Genomic DNA, 15,080 nt, shown 5'->3' on the forward strand with positions numbered 1-15,080 from the left:
TTGGTGGTTTAGTCCCAGGGAGCTCTGGGGGTACTGGTTAGTGCATATTGATGTTCCTCCTATGGGGCTGCAAACTCCTTCAGCTGCTTGGGAACTTTCTCTAGCTCCTTCATTGCGGACCCTGTGCTCCAATCGATGGCAGTGAGCATCCACCTCTGTATTTGTCAGGCACTGACAGAGTCTCTCAGGAGACAGCTCTATCAGGCTCCTGTCAGTAAGCTCTTGTTGGCATCCACAATAGTGTCTGGTTTTGGTGGTTGTTTATGGGATGGATCCCCAGGTGGAGCAGTCTCTGGATGGTCATTCCTTCCGTCTCTGCTCTGTCTCTGTAACTCCTTGCAGTTTGGTGCTCTTAACCGCTGAGCCATCTCTCCAGTCCATAATGTAGTTTTAAAAGGAGCTTTACTGTGTGAATCTAAAAATTTTTTTTTAATTTTTTCAAGTTTTATGTATTATATCTAAGTACACTGTAGCTGTCTTTAGACACCCCAGAAGAGGGCGTCAGATCTTATTACAGATGGTTGTGAGCCACCATGTGGTTGCTGGGATTTGAACTCAGGACCTTTGGAAGAACAGTCAGTGCTCTTAACCGCTGAGCCATCTCTCCAGCCCCCGTGAATCTAAAATTTAAGGTGGCTTATGAGGTTCAGGTTTGGAGATAAGAAAGTTCTGATAAAGTCAAAGGCTGCATAGTCTGTGGTGTTAAGCAGCCACGGCCCATTTCCTGTTTGACACATGTTGAGGGATCTCTAGGGATCAGGACTCTTGTCTTAGTGGGCACTCTGGTTTTCTTAGTTCTTGACCCTCAGCCAGCAAGAAATGTCACTGGATCCTGGAATGAGCGGCTTCTTTCCCTCCCGTGTCTCCTGAACTTTCCCTGTCGTTTTTCCTGCCTTGTGTATATTATCTACCTTTTCTTGTAGTTTTCCCCACTTGAGTGATTGCTTCAGTGGTCACCATTAAGTGCCAAATTTACCAGAGCAGCCAGGCTCTGCTGGCAGGGTGCCTGCGCAACTGCGTGAGTACAGGATCCTGCTTTGCTGCTGCCTTCAGCTTGTTCTTAGTAACTTAGCCAGCACTAGGATGGGACTGGCACCTCGTGACCGTGACCGCTAAGCAAGCGCTGTGTGCCGAGCTGAAGAGCGACTCTTCCTAGTGAGTCTTGAATGCTCCTGTATTTTCATTCTGCTCCAAGCTGCTCAGGGTTTCCGGTAGGAATTGTTTCGATGAAGACTCTTTCACTCTGTTTCTAGGTTTCTGGATATGAAGATGATCATTGGTTTTCTAATTTACTTTTTTTTTGGGGGGGGGGGTCAGGAACTTACTATGTAGTCCTTGGGGCTCAGAATTCTCCAAGTAAGCCAGGCTGGCCTTGAATACATAGAGATCCACTTGCCTCTGTCTGCCTCCACAGGATCAAAGGTGTGCATCCTAACTCTATTTTGTTGTTGTTTGGGGGATGAGGTCTTATGTAGACCAGGACGAAACTGAACTCCCGATTGCTCGCTTCCACGTTGGGTTGCTGCAGGAGGTGCGGTTACGTCCAGATTAAAGCTTTAAGTAGGTGGGCTGCCTTGACTTTGAGGTAGAAGTTTCAGTGTAGTCCTTTTTTAAAATTTCTACAACAAACAGTAAAATTTGGGAGTTATTTCTCAAGTAGTTAGTAATACTAATCTTTTAAGGAAAAGCCCGTTTATAGTCATTAAGGTATTTCCCCCAATTATTGTTGTGTGTGTATACTGTGTGTGTACTTGCCTTGGGCATACATGTGCCTTGGCATGTATGTAGAGAGCAGGCACTGGCCTTCTTCTTCCCCCACGGGTTCTGGGCGTGGATCATCTGGCTTTCACAGCAAGTCCTTTTACCTACTGAGCCATCTTGGTTTTGAGGTTTTTGTTGGTTTGTTTGTTTGGTTGGTTTTGTTTGTTTTTATTGTTTTGTTTTTTGAGATACACCCTGTCTTAGAACTCACTATGTAGATCAAGCTGGCCTCCAACTCAGAAGTCTGCCTGTCTCTGCCTCCAGAGTGCTGTTTGTTTGTTTTTGTTTGAACATTTATTTCTGACTTTGTGTGGGTTTCATTGCTGTGAAGAAACACCACCACTAAGGCAATTTACTTATTTATTTATTTATTTATTTATTTATTATATGTAAGTGCACTGTAGCTGTCTTCAGACACTCCAGAAGAGGGCATCAGATTTCATTACGGATGGTTGTGAGCCACCATGTGGTTGCTGGGATTTGAACTCAGGACCTTTGGAAGAGCAGTCAGCACTCTTAACCGCTGAGCCATCTCACCAGCCCCCAAGGCAACTTTTATAAAAGCAAATATGTAATTGGGGTTGGCTTACAGTCTCAGAGGTTCAGTCCATTATCATCATGGTGGGGTGCATGATAGCATTCAGGCAGACCTGGTGCTGGAGGAGCCAAGAATTCTACATCTTGATCTGAAGGCAGCAAAGAGGAGACTGTCTTCTGCAGGTAACCATTAGAAGGGTCTTTTCTGAAGGCAGCCAGGAGGAAGCTCTCTTCCATACTGGGTGGAGCCTAAGGACTAGGAGACCTCAAAGCCCACCTACACAGACACACCTCCTCCAACAAGGCCACACCCCCTAACATTGCTACTCCCGATGTCCAAGTATTTAAACACATGAATTTATTCAAGCCACCACAACTTTTTTTTTTTAATTAGGTACTTTCCTCAATTACATTTCCAATGCTATCCAAAAAGTCCCCAATACACTCCCCCCCCCAGTCCCCCACCCACCCACCCCCACCCCTTGGCCCTGGCATTCCCCTGTACTGGGGCATATAAAGTTGGCAAGTCCAATGGGCCTCTCTTTCCAGTGATGGCCGACTAGGCCATCTTTTGATACAAATGCAGCTAGAGACAAGAGCTCCGGGGTACTGGTTAGTTCATAATAATGATCCACCTATGGGGTTGCAGTTCCCTTTAGCTCCTTGGGTACTTTCTCTAGCTCCTCCATTGGGGGCCCTGTGATCCATCCAATAGCTGACTGTGAGCATCCACTTCTGTGTTTGCTAGGCCCCCCACCACAACTTTTATCTTTTACTTATGTATATGTGTGTTGAGTGTCTGCTGTGTGCCCTCAAGCCCACAAAGGCCCCATCAGGTCCCAGGATTTTCAGGCAGTTGTGAGTGGCCTGATGTGGATGCTGGGAAGCAAACTCAGGTCGGCTGGAAGCGCAGCAGGTGGCTTTGATGCTGGACCATCTCTCCCCAGCCCTGCTTCTTACTCTCTTCTGCCATGCCAAGTCTGTGCTCGGTTTTCTGACCTTGTTTTTATTGAATTCCTGTGTTTTCATTGGCTTTCTTCTGTTTCTTGAGTTTTTTTCCTTCTTTACTCTTGAAGCTGGATGATTGGCTGCTATGGTCATTATATGGTGTTAGATGGACCTAGGGTCTTCTGCATGAAAGGTGAGTGGTGTGGGACAATATGCTATGCACAGACAGCCTGGTCTCTAGTTGAACTTAGGTCTTGAACCCCAGTGGGACTCAGTGGGTGGTAATTTCCACTTACATGGGACAAAAGGTGTTGGATCGTGTCCCTTGGACCCCTGGCTCCTGTTGAAGTTACTGTCCCCACAACCCCCACAGGAGAGGCGTGTGGCTATCAGTCACGTAGACAATCTCCCAAGCTTCTGGCATTCTGGCTAGACTCCTCCCCACAGTTATCTAGCAACAGCAAGATAGCTCAGCCCACTATAAAAGGGGCTGCCTGGCCCCACCTCACTCTCTCTAAGCTTTTATCTCTCACTATCCTTCCTTCTCTCTCTCTCTCCTCCCCCTTCTCTCCACTTGGCAATGGCCAGCCTCCGCCTCTCTCTCTCTACCTTCTCTCTTTCTCCCTGCTTTTCTACAATAAAGCTCTAAAACCATAGACTGCCTCTGATCATGAAGGCCCGCCGTGCTTGAACGATGGGATAGGCTTTCTCCTAAGAGCCGAGTCTAACCTCCTGCCAGAAGGCCTTCCTACCTGCAGCCACAGACCAGACTAAGGACTCTCCCTGCGGGGGAACCACCCAGCGCCCCCCTGCCCTCTCCTGCCTTCCTCTCTGGGGTCCAGTGCCGCCCCAGGGCCCCTATTCTGTTCTCAATTCCTCTGCCATATACAGCGTGGGATGCCGGAGTCTGAGAACCTGGTACCTGGGGCTGCCCCTTGTCCACCTCCCCCACCCCCGCCGTGTGGGGTCAGTGGCCTAACACAGCCAGATGCCCACCTGGGGCCGTGTGGAAAGTGTCCAGCGGTCCTCCCACGTCCGCCCACCCAGAGCACCAAAACTCTGATGGGTCACAGGTTCTCTCCCATTCCCTCTTTCCCCTACCCCCCTGGCCCCGCAGAGTGGTAGATCCTATATCCCAGTTGTAGCCCCAAGTTGAAGAGAGAAAAGCATCATTTACAGGAGTTAGGAAGATGGTATGGTGGGTAAGAGTGCTTTCTGGGTAAGCATGAAGACCTGAGTTCAAATCCCAGCACCTATATGTAAAATGTGGGTTGTGGGTATGGGAATAATTCCAGCACCATGGGGGTCTGCTGGCTGCCTGCTTGAGTTCCAAGCTCAGTGAGAGACCTTGTCTCAAGGGAAAAAGATGAACTGTAATAGAGTGGGACATGCCTTCTGTCCTTCTCTGTCCTTTGTGCATGTACAGGGTGTCTGCATACATCACACGCCCATGCACACCCCACACAATTTACAATCTCTAGAAATAGTCCTAAGGACATACAACATTTATTTAAAAATATGGTAAAAGCTGGGTATGGTGGCTCACATCTGTAAGCCCAGCATTCAGGAGACTGAAGCAGAAGGATTGCTTTCAATACCAGTTGCTCTGAACTATGAGTTATAGCTGCTGCTCCCTCCTTCCACTAGAGCATTTTAAAAGTTTACATATATATATGTGTGTGTATGTATGTATATGTATATATGCATATATATGTATATATGTATGTATGCATATATATATGTGTATATATATATTTTTTAAATGTTTGTTTGTTTTTCAAGACAGGGTTTCTCTGTGTAGCCCTGGCTGTCCTGAAACTCACTCTGTAGACCAGGTTGGCCTCGAATTCAGAAATCCGCCTGCCTCTGCCTCCCAAGTGCTGGGATTAGAGGAATGGGCACTCTTTTTAAAGGAAGTTTTTATTTGTGTCTGAGCATGTGTAGAGGCGGGGCAGTCCTTCCAGGCTCCCCTACTAGTGCATTTCTTACAGAGCAAGAGTGCCGCTCAGAAAGAAGCTTACCTTTGTCCTCAACCCATCTCCATAGTCCCGGGCCAGAGACTCTACCTACAGGGAGAAGACTAATGGTCTCCCAGGAACAGGCTTCATTTGCACCAGAACGTGGAGAAGAAGCCTCTTGCAAACAGATTGGGATGCTATGTAGCTTGATGGTAGGGCACTTCTCCAGTGTGATAGTGGCTCTGGGCTTAATCCCTAGCCAGGCAAATAACAATGATAATAAAACAGCAGCAGCAGGAACAACAACAACAACAATACATAGAGAAATAAAGCAGAGGGATCCTGGAGGTTGTGTCGAAGGGCAATCGCGAGATTGACAATCTTACTGGTTTGATGGGCTAATCTATAGGCTGGGCATATTTCCAGGAAAGTAAGCAGTTGGAGTCACAACATATGAATACCAACTCATGGGACTATTCCTTCCCAGGGGTCTAAACAACTGAGCACCTACAGTGTTGAGTGGATTTTAACATCTGGATGTTGTCAGGGACAAAGACCAATGAAAGGTCTGCCAAGGTACTCCCAGCACTTGTGAGACTGAGGCGGGGGGATGACTGCATGTTTGAGGCCCCAGCACTAGTGAAGCTGAGGCAGCAGGATTTGAGCCCAGCCTGTTTTGAGTTTGAGCTCTAGGCCAGCCCTATGTAGGATGAGACCTCGTCTCATAAAAACCAAAACTCTGAAGCAAAACTAAACATGAAAAGCAAATAGAAGGACAACAGGACCGACTGCAGAGGGGGCAGAGGTCACATGTGACAGGCACGGCCTTCAAAGTCACTCTTATGAATAAGGAGCCAAAAGAATATGATTAAAGGAGAGCACTGTCAAAAAAAAAAAAAGTATATAACTGGAGGAAGAAATTGTGTTGTTTTGTCTGAGGTCAGCATGGGTTGCAAAGTCCCAGGCCAGCCTGGGCTACAGAGTAAAACCACAAAGAAAATCTGTGAAGAGTTTGTACATTGTTTTGCTGTTGCCATGCGTTGTGGCATTGTGGCGAATGCCTTTACTCCTAGCCCCAAAACAAACAAGCAAAACAACAGCAACAACAACAAAACAACCTGCTAGGTTTCCAGGAAGCCCAAAGAACTTCAAGTAGCATTAGTGCAAAAGTTTATAAAGAGACACAGCACAGCAAAGATAACAAGAGGGAATATTTTTTTTTTTAAAGATTTATTTATTTATTATGTGTAAGTACACTGTAGCTGTCTTCAGACACTCCAGAAGAGGGCGCCAGATCTTGTTACGGATGGTTGTTAGCCACCATGTGGTTGCTGGGATTTGAACTCTGGACTTTTGGAAGAGCAGTCGGGTGCTCTTACCCACTGAGCCATCTCACCAGCCCCAAGAGGGAATATTTTTAATTTATTAGTATTATTATTTGTTTGTTTGTTTTCAACTCAGTGTAGCCCTGGCTATTCTAGTATTTGTTCTGTAGACCAGGCTGGCCTCACAGAGATCAACCTGCCTCTGCCTCCTGAGTGCTAGGGTGAATAAATTTTTAAAGATTTATTTTTAAATTATTATTATTAGTCTCTGTGTGTGTGTCTGAGAGAGAGAGAGACAGACAGACAGAGAGAGAGAGAGACAGAGAGAGAGAGAGAGAGACAGAGACAGAGAAAGAGGCACCCAGAGGGGGACAGAGAGAGTTTATGTGTACCACGTGTGTGCAGGAGCCCTTGGAGGCCAGAAGAGGGCATCAGATCCCCTGGAACTAGGGTTACAGGTAGTTAGGAGCCACTGTATGCTAGAGCCTGTTCCTCTGCAAGAATAGCCAGTGCTTGTAACCACCTGAGCCATCTGGTGGAAATCTTGAAAGCAGCATGAGAAAAACAAACCTGTCACTAGGCAACTTGAGTAAAATTTACTGTTGACCCTTCCGCAGAAACAATGAAGAACACAGAGCAGAGGGGTGACATATTCACAGCTCCACGCGGCGGGCGGGGGAGGGGGGGAATCAGCAACAGAATACAGATCAGTAAACCTTTCAAAGGATCAACAGCTGGGATACACTTTCCAAGATATCCTCAGAGATCAGGATGTGGCTTAGAAGTAGACTTCAGACAGAGGAGACCCTGGGTTCACTCCCCAGCCCTCCTAGAGAAAGCAGTGTTGAGCACTGAAGTGTAGATATACAGTGGTCAGCATGAGCATACAGGTGTGGGGTAGTTCTGGGCTGGCCTCAGAAATGTCTTCCGGTGGTAACTCAAGTTCATAAAAATGAACTAGAACCAGAAATGATAAGATGAACATAACAAAACTGTAAGCATATACTCACTGTTGTTCTCTCTCTGATTCATTGGTATTTTTTATTTTTAGAAGAACTGTAGGGACTGGAGAGATGGCTCAGTGGTTAAGAGCACTGACTTCTCTTCCAGGGGTCCTGAGTTCAATTCCCAGCAACCACATGGTAGCTCACAACCATCTGTAATGGGATCCCATGCCCTCCTCTGGTGTGTCTGAAGACAGCAACAGTGTACTCACATACATTAAATAAATAAATATTCAAAAAAAAAAAAAGAACTGTAAAGCCCTTTCTGTTTTCTTACGTGTATGAGTGTTTTGCCTATACGTATGATCAAGTACCACATGTATGCTTCGTGCCTGAAGATACAAGAAGACAGCACAGAAGATTGTCTGGGACTGCAGTTACAGAGGGTTGTGAGATACCAAGGGGGTGCTGGGAATTGAACCTGAGAGAGCAGCCACTAACGACTGAACCATATCCCCTAACCTAACCACATCTCCAGCTCCTTTATTTTTAATTATGTGTCTCCACAGAGCTAACATACACTCCACATGTGAGGGCACTGCCCATGGAGGACAGAAGTGTTAGAGCCCATGGAAGCGGAGCCCTGGCTGTTGTAAGCCTCCTGATGTGGGTGCTGGGAACTGAATTCAGGTCTTCTGGAAGATCAGGAAGCTTTTTAAATCACTGAGCCATCTCTCTGGTCCTTCATTAATTTTTTTTTTTTTTAAGATTTATTTATGTATGTGAGTACACTGTTGTTCTCTTCAGACACACCAGAGGAGGGCATCTGATCCTATTACAGATGGTTGTGAGCCACCATGTGGTTGCTGGGAGTTGAACGCAGGACCTCTGGAAGAAGAGTCAGTCTTCTTAACCACTGAGCCATCTCTCCATATTATTAATATTCTTTAAAAGTACATTTATTATACTTATGTGGCAGGAGAGATGGTGAGAAGGTTTTCTCAGAGTGAAGGTCATGCAATATGCCTCAGGTACCTTAGGGTTCCAGGTGCTCCACGGGACCCTAGGGGCCCCAGGACTTGGGGTGTTTGAGGGGTTTTATTTGAGGTCATAGGCTCTCAGACATTTTGGTGATTCCAAATCAGCCCAGGCCTTAGAACAACCATTACCATTTGGGCTCCTGGGGGTTTGCATCATTGCTTGGCTTGGGAAGCTCTCTAGGGTCTGAGAATATAGTTCTGCCTGTCTTCCCTCCCAAAGTCTGAGGAGCACAGGGCCAGGTCCCATTCAGATGCTCAAGGAGGGGGGTTATTTCTCAGAGAGAAAAAAATAACCCATGTGTATGTTTATTTATCTAATTAATGTTTTTTTTTTTTGTAAAGTTTTGTTTTGGGGTTTGTTTTTGTTTTTTTGAGACAGCGTTTCTCTGTGTAGCCCTGGCTATCCTGGGATTTGATCTGTAGACCAGGCTGGACTTGAACTCAGAGATACGCCTGCCTTTGCTTCTGGTGTGCTGGGACTAAAGGCGTGAGCCATCACCTCTCAGCACGTGTGGGGTCTTTAAAGGGGGCCTTTTAGTCTAACAATTCAGCACTGGCTGAATTTCTATGTGATCAGAAGGCCAAGTGCTTTTTCTCTAGTGAGGTCTTGAAGAGGAAGAGGTAAAGGGAATCTGTTCTTACATTTTTTAGTCTATTTTATTTATTTATTTATTTAGGTTTTTCGAGACAGGGTGTCTCTGTATAGCCCTGGCTGTCCTGGAACTCACTTTGTAGACCAGGCTGGCCTCGAACTCAGAAATCCTCCTGCCTTTATTTTATTTTTTTTTAATGTATTTATTTTATGTATGTGAGTACACTGTAGCTGTACAGATGGTTGTGAGCCTTCATGTGACTGTTGGGAATTGAATTTTTGTTTAGGACCACTGCTTGCTCTGGTCAACCCTGCTCGCTCAGTCCCTGCTTGCTCCGGCCCAAAGATTTATTTATTATACATAAGTGCACTGTAGCTGACTTCAGACGCACCAGAAGAGGGAGTCAGATTTCATTACCAGTGGTTGTGAACCACCATGTGGTTGCTGGGATTTGAACTCAGGACATTCAGAAGAGTAGTCAGTGCTCTTACCCGCTGAGCCATCTCACCAGCCCTACATTTATTTATTTTGTGTATACGTTCACATGTGGGCACACTTGAGCCTTGGTGCCGGTGTGGAAGTCATAGGACAAATTGCTAGAGTCACTTTGCTCCTAACATATGAGATCCTGGGATAGAACTCAGGTCGTGAGGACGGACAGCAAGTGCCTTTACTCGACCAGTTGCTGAGTCATCTTGGGGTCCGGTCTTTTCCCTTCGGCAGGGTTAGGTCATTGTTCTTCCAGTGCCTGTTTTCCCGACTTCCTGTTAGAGGCCTTCGAAGGAGGAGGATCCTGGGAAATCTGGGGTCAGACATTTGAGCAATTCAGAGAATTGCGGAGGCTGTAAGGTAGAGAGGAAGGGCTTTGGGTCGGCTACAGTGTCTTGAGAAAGTATTGTGTCACTCCGACCTTCAGTTTTCCCTGCGTGTCAAGTGGCTTCTGTGCAACGTGTCAGCTCCAGAGGAAACCGATTTATTCAACAGGTGGCAATTCCCAAGGTGAGCGAGGCTGGCTCAACCCGTGGAGCCAGGACAAAGACAATTCCCCAGGGCGGGTCCCGGGGCGGTTTCCACTTGGGGCCGCGGCGAGGATGACTAGCAGCCGCATTAGGCACCTTTGCCCAGCACCCGGGGCAGCTGGGATCCTCCGGGACCTGTGGGCGGGCGCGAGCTGAGCAAGGGCGCGGGAAGGGGCGGGCCTGGGCCGGGTGGGCGGAGCGGCGTGAGAGCGGCGGGCGGGGAGGTAGGCCGTGGCTGCTGGCAGCGTGGGGCGGGCAGGACCGATCGGCCGGGTCCCCGGGGTACTACCCACGCCGGGTGCAATAGCGACAACTCCAGACCGGGGACTCCGGGACTGGCGGGACCCGAGAGGCGGCTCTCCCAGATCCCGTGTTTCCCCGCACTGAGCGACCGAGCCCAGTGTCCTGCAGAGGACGCTCGCCCGCGCGTTCTCACCACTGTCAATTTGTCACCCCTTTGCCTAGCTCCACCCCTCCGGGGCTGGAAAACCTGGCAGCAGACGGTCCACGGTCCCCCGGGCCCAGGCCCCGCGCTGCCCCTCCTTGTCTCCTCCCGGCCACGCGCTACGAGCCCGGGATGCAGCTCTCCAACAGGGCGGCAGCCAGGGAGGCGGCGAGCCGCGACGTGCTGGCCGCGGACCTCCGCTGCAGCCTCTTCGCCTCGGCGCTGCAGAGCTACAAGCGGGACTCGGTGCTGCGGCCCTTCCCCGCCTCCTACGCCCGCCACGACTGTAAGGACTTCGAGGCCCTGGTGAGTCCGTCCTGATCCACCGTTGCTCGCTGCATCCTGGGCCAAGTGGCCCTGTGGAACCGCAGGCAGGAGCAGCTCCACCCGTGTTAGGAAACACGCCAATTCCCTGGACTTCCCACCCAGCCTGGCCTTGGGGAAGGTTCCCATCAGCAAGAACACTCCTAAACACCCTCGTGCAGACACACTGCCAGGTCATTCGGTGGCTGCTTCCTTTTGTCAGTGACTTTACTCCCAGGAGTGATGGAGTAGCTACATAGTCCTCCACAAAAAACGCTCAAGTGTGGCCCTAAAGGGGCGTTGATCTGAACCAGCTGTTCTGCCTAGATAGGAAGTTGTCCCTCCCTCTGCAACTAGTTAGACTTTGCCCTTCAGATGAAGTTACATATGAACAGTTCTTATATAAACTGCCACGCAGTGCACATAGGCGTTGTTACTTTCTGATAATTTATAATTCGGAGTGCTGGGATGGATTACAGGTTTCAGCACTTCACATGACCCATAAATCATATAATTTCTTTAAGAGTTAGGGTCAGTATTCCAGATGTCAGTTATCATTGTAATCCAAATATTTGGAATTATCTGGAAAGATATAGCTTGCCAAAATTGACTCAGTGAAGAAAATAGAAAGTCTCCAGTAGTGGTGGTGTACACCCACAATCTCAGCTCTCAGAAGGATGAGGCCAGAGCACAAATTTGAGGCTAGCCTGGGCTACAAAAAGAAACAAGCAAACAAACCTTTGCGCCTACCTGCGTCAATGGCAAGTTCTATTTCAAATACAGGAGTAATCCATGATTACAGTTTCATAGAAATTCTTCCAAAATACTGAAAATGTAGTTAGATATGGTGGTAGGCAAACATCTGTAATCCCAGCCCCTGGAAGGTGGAATCGTTCAATTAGTAGTTCAAGGTCAGCCTCAGCAATATATCAAGTTTCTGTACAGCCTGGATTACATAAAACTATCTTGAGCAAAACAAGAAAGCAGGAAAGAAAAAGAGTTTGGAATATCTTTGGTATTAAATCTGATAAAGATAATACAAGGAAAGGAAATTATTGAACAATTCCATTCCCGAGTATAAATGCAAAAATCCAGGGCTTGGGTGATGGCTCAGAAGTTACGAGCGCTGGCTGCCCTTCCAGAGGACACAGGTTCAATTCCTGGCACAAACATGGTGGTTCACAACCATCTAAATCCAGCTCCAGTCTCTTCTGAACTCTGCCAGCACCAGGAATGCACATGGTACACGGGCAAAACACCCATTTGCATTAAAAATATATTGTTTTAAAAAATACAAAACTCACCACAAAATACTAGGACCCCCCAACACACCCTGTAATACAAGGTAATTCATCATCACTGGGTTAAGTCCATGCCAGGAATGCATCACGTTTTCTATGTTAGGAAGTCAGCTAATGTAACCAGCCATGTTATCTGATGAGAGAAATGTTCAGAATGGCCACCGAGTATCTCCCACCGTCTCTGATGGGGCCGTGAGCTCTGGCTTCTCTCTTTGCTTTCATTCCTTGGAGGTCAAGCAACAAAGAAAGGTGGGCCATCTGGCACCACCTGGCCCTTACAATCCTAGCCATGAGTTGAGGATCTCTCAAGTCTTAACCACAGTGCCTCTGCAGGTCCGGGTACAGGAAGTGGGAAGAAACAAGCAACCCGACTTCCGTCCTGCTTTCTTCTGCAAGCTCCTGTTCACTCTTTTGAGTTTGTGGTGTAAGGGACTTGAGCACAAAAGATGCATACGTTTGACAACAGATGTCTATAGGTCAAGTGACTTCAAAGGCTAATTTTCAAAGAAGATGGAGTCCAGTCTGCATTTCACTTTCTGGATCATTTTGTGGCTGGAGAAAGAAACTTGGGAAGCTGTTTTTAACAATCTCTCATTTCTCTAGCTGAAAGCCTTCGAGAAATGATATGAGCGTTTGCCATTCTGGCCACATGAAATTACTTCCTCCACCTACCTAGGTGTTATTACAGGTGCAGTAGCTTTGAACAATTAGTGCCCTGGTGCTAGAGAACCCTTTGATGAACCAAGTCCCTAGCAGTTAGGCGTGGTCTGGTCTTATCCTGCCATGGTCCCCAAAGCCCTCAACTATCTCTTCGATGCCTTGTTTTGAGAACATTTCTACCCGACCAGTTCTTTGATTCTTACACTGAGAATTCTTTGTGTTCTCTGGGCCTGGCCTGGGAGGCACGTTACCCTGATTTGAGGCATGTAATTGAGTCTGTGCTGGCTGCCCAGGCTGAGAGTCTCTGACCTTGTTCCTTGGCACACGGGTTGCATAAGCCCTTGTCAGGCCAGAGGATCTCTAGCCCTCTTGGGATTTCCTGGCCCTTTGACTTTTATCTCCAAACCTACACTGTCATTTGACCACAGACGTTGACACTGGCTGTCACGGCTGTTAAGCCTTTACTTGCTTTCTTCCTTTAGAAAATACCTTACGGTGGTTTTCTGTTAGTCCACAGACCCTTGTGGGGGTGGGAGGTGACTGGTGGTGGCTTCTCTGAACTGACTCCAGGGCTAACTATGCTCAGGGTGTTTGTATCTAAATCAAACCAATGTCCCAGTCAGCAGCACCTTGGGGCTTGCTAGACTCGCAGCCACAGACAGGAGCTGCTGAGCTCTGTGGGTAAAAGTGCTTGCTGCGCGGGCTGAGGACTTGGGTTTGATCTCTGGAACTCGCAGTGGCAGGAGAGAACAGACTCCTGCAAGTTGTCCTCTGACCTCCACAGTCACTGTGGCACACATATGGACACACACACACACACTACGGGAGGCAAAGTAGGCTGACTTCTGTAGATTTAAAGACAGCTTGTTTTATATCACGAGTTCCAGACTAACCAGATTCTGTCTCAGAAAACTAATTAATTAAAATACTTTATTTATTTATTTATTTATTTATTTATTTATTTAAAAACCCTTGCATAAGCTTGCTGCTGTCCTGGGTCCCCTGATACCGTTTCTACTCTGTGTCCAGAAAAGTCCTCCTTTAAGACTCTTGAGAAAGTTTTTCTTGTTCTGTGCCCTGCTTGCAGCAACCAGTCCCCTACCATGGTGGTATTTTATTTATTTATTTTGCATGTGTGTGTGTGTGCATTCAACTGTGTGTGGGTTCATGTGTGTGCATCCATTGGTGTGGAGACCTGAGGCTGACTTCCTCCATCTCTGTCTATTGTGGCAGGATTTCTCGATGGACCTGCAGCTTGCCGATTCCAGCTAGTCTAGCTAGCTTGAGTGCTGGGATTATAGCTGGCTTCCACCCCTGGCAGCTTTTTAGCAGGGATTTTAGGGATTCAAACTCTGGTCTAACAAACACTACCCACTGAGCTATGGCCCCAGGCCCCCACCCAACCCCTCTGCCCCTTTAGTGTGACTCTGAGCATCAAACCCCAGCAGTTAGCATTTGCTAGGCAAGCACTCTGTTAGCCGAGCTGCATGCCCAGTGCTGGTGTCTTTTTAAGGCAAGACTGGCCTGGAATTTGAAATCCTCCTGCCCCAGAGTACTGGGTTCACAGGTGTGCACTACTATGCCTGCTTTTTTCATAACTTAAAAAAAAATGGCTCTCACAAACAGTGCCACAGTAAAACACCCTTCTATGCTAATAATTGTTCACATTTCTTGTTGTCTTCGTGAGATAAACTCTTGAGACAGGACATTGCTGGCTCAAAGACCGGTGAAGCCTGTGAGGAAGGCCTTTGCTGCCTGTTTCCAGATGAGAAATAAGCTATTGACATTTGCTGGGGTACATCACTCTTTCCAGGCTCTCAGTCTCGTCTGACATTGAAGTCACCAGGCAGCTGTAAAACAGCCCAGGTGTCAGGGCGTCATCCTTACAGCATACAGTTTAACTGATCAGAATAGCCCTGGAACTGGAATTATTCTTCATGTTTAGAGATCATATATAGTGTTTTAATTTTCCTGTTAATGATTTGAGGGTTTCCACAAGTGCTCAGGCGCTGTGTAAGGAGGAAATTATAGCACTTAAATTTGGTTTTGCCTAATAAAAATGCTTTAGGTCAATCCCTGATTTATTTATTTAGCCAAATCACATTCTTAGTTTTTTTTTCTTTTTTTTTTTAAGCTTTATTTACTTATTTATTTATTATATGTAAGTACACTGTAGCTGTCTTCAGACACTCCAGAAGAGGGCATCAGATCCCATTACAGATGGTTGTGAGCCACCATGTGGTTGC

General features: G+C 47.2%; 1 protein-coding gene across 2 annotated transcripts in view; it reads left to right on the plus strand.

Annotated features, from left to right (window-relative positions):
* The first annotated feature begins 9,887 nt into the window (after positions 1-9,887).
* Positions 9,888-15,080, plus strand: part of Parp16 (poly(ADP-ribose) polymerase family member 16) — a 25,568-nt gene continuing 20,375 nt past the window's right edge. The window contains exons 1-2 of one of the 2 annotated variants that reach the window (XM_021171823.2): positions 9,888-10,105; positions 10,591-10,876. In XM_021171823.2, the coding sequence (XP_021027482.1) occupies positions 10,703-10,876 (174 nt within the window). In that variant the 5' untranslated portion in view covers positions 9,888-10,105; positions 10,591-10,702. Of the gene's footprint in view, positions 10,106-10,401; positions 10,877-15,080 lie in introns of those variants that run through there. The other variant, XM_021171824.1, reaches the window with a different exon arrangement.

This window comes from Mus caroli, chromosome 9, assembly GCF_900094665.2.
Source record: "Mus caroli chromosome 9, CAROLI_EIJ_v1.1, whole genome shotgun sequence".
NCBI lineage: Eukaryota > Metazoa > Chordata > Mammalia > Rodentia > Muridae > Mus > Mus caroli.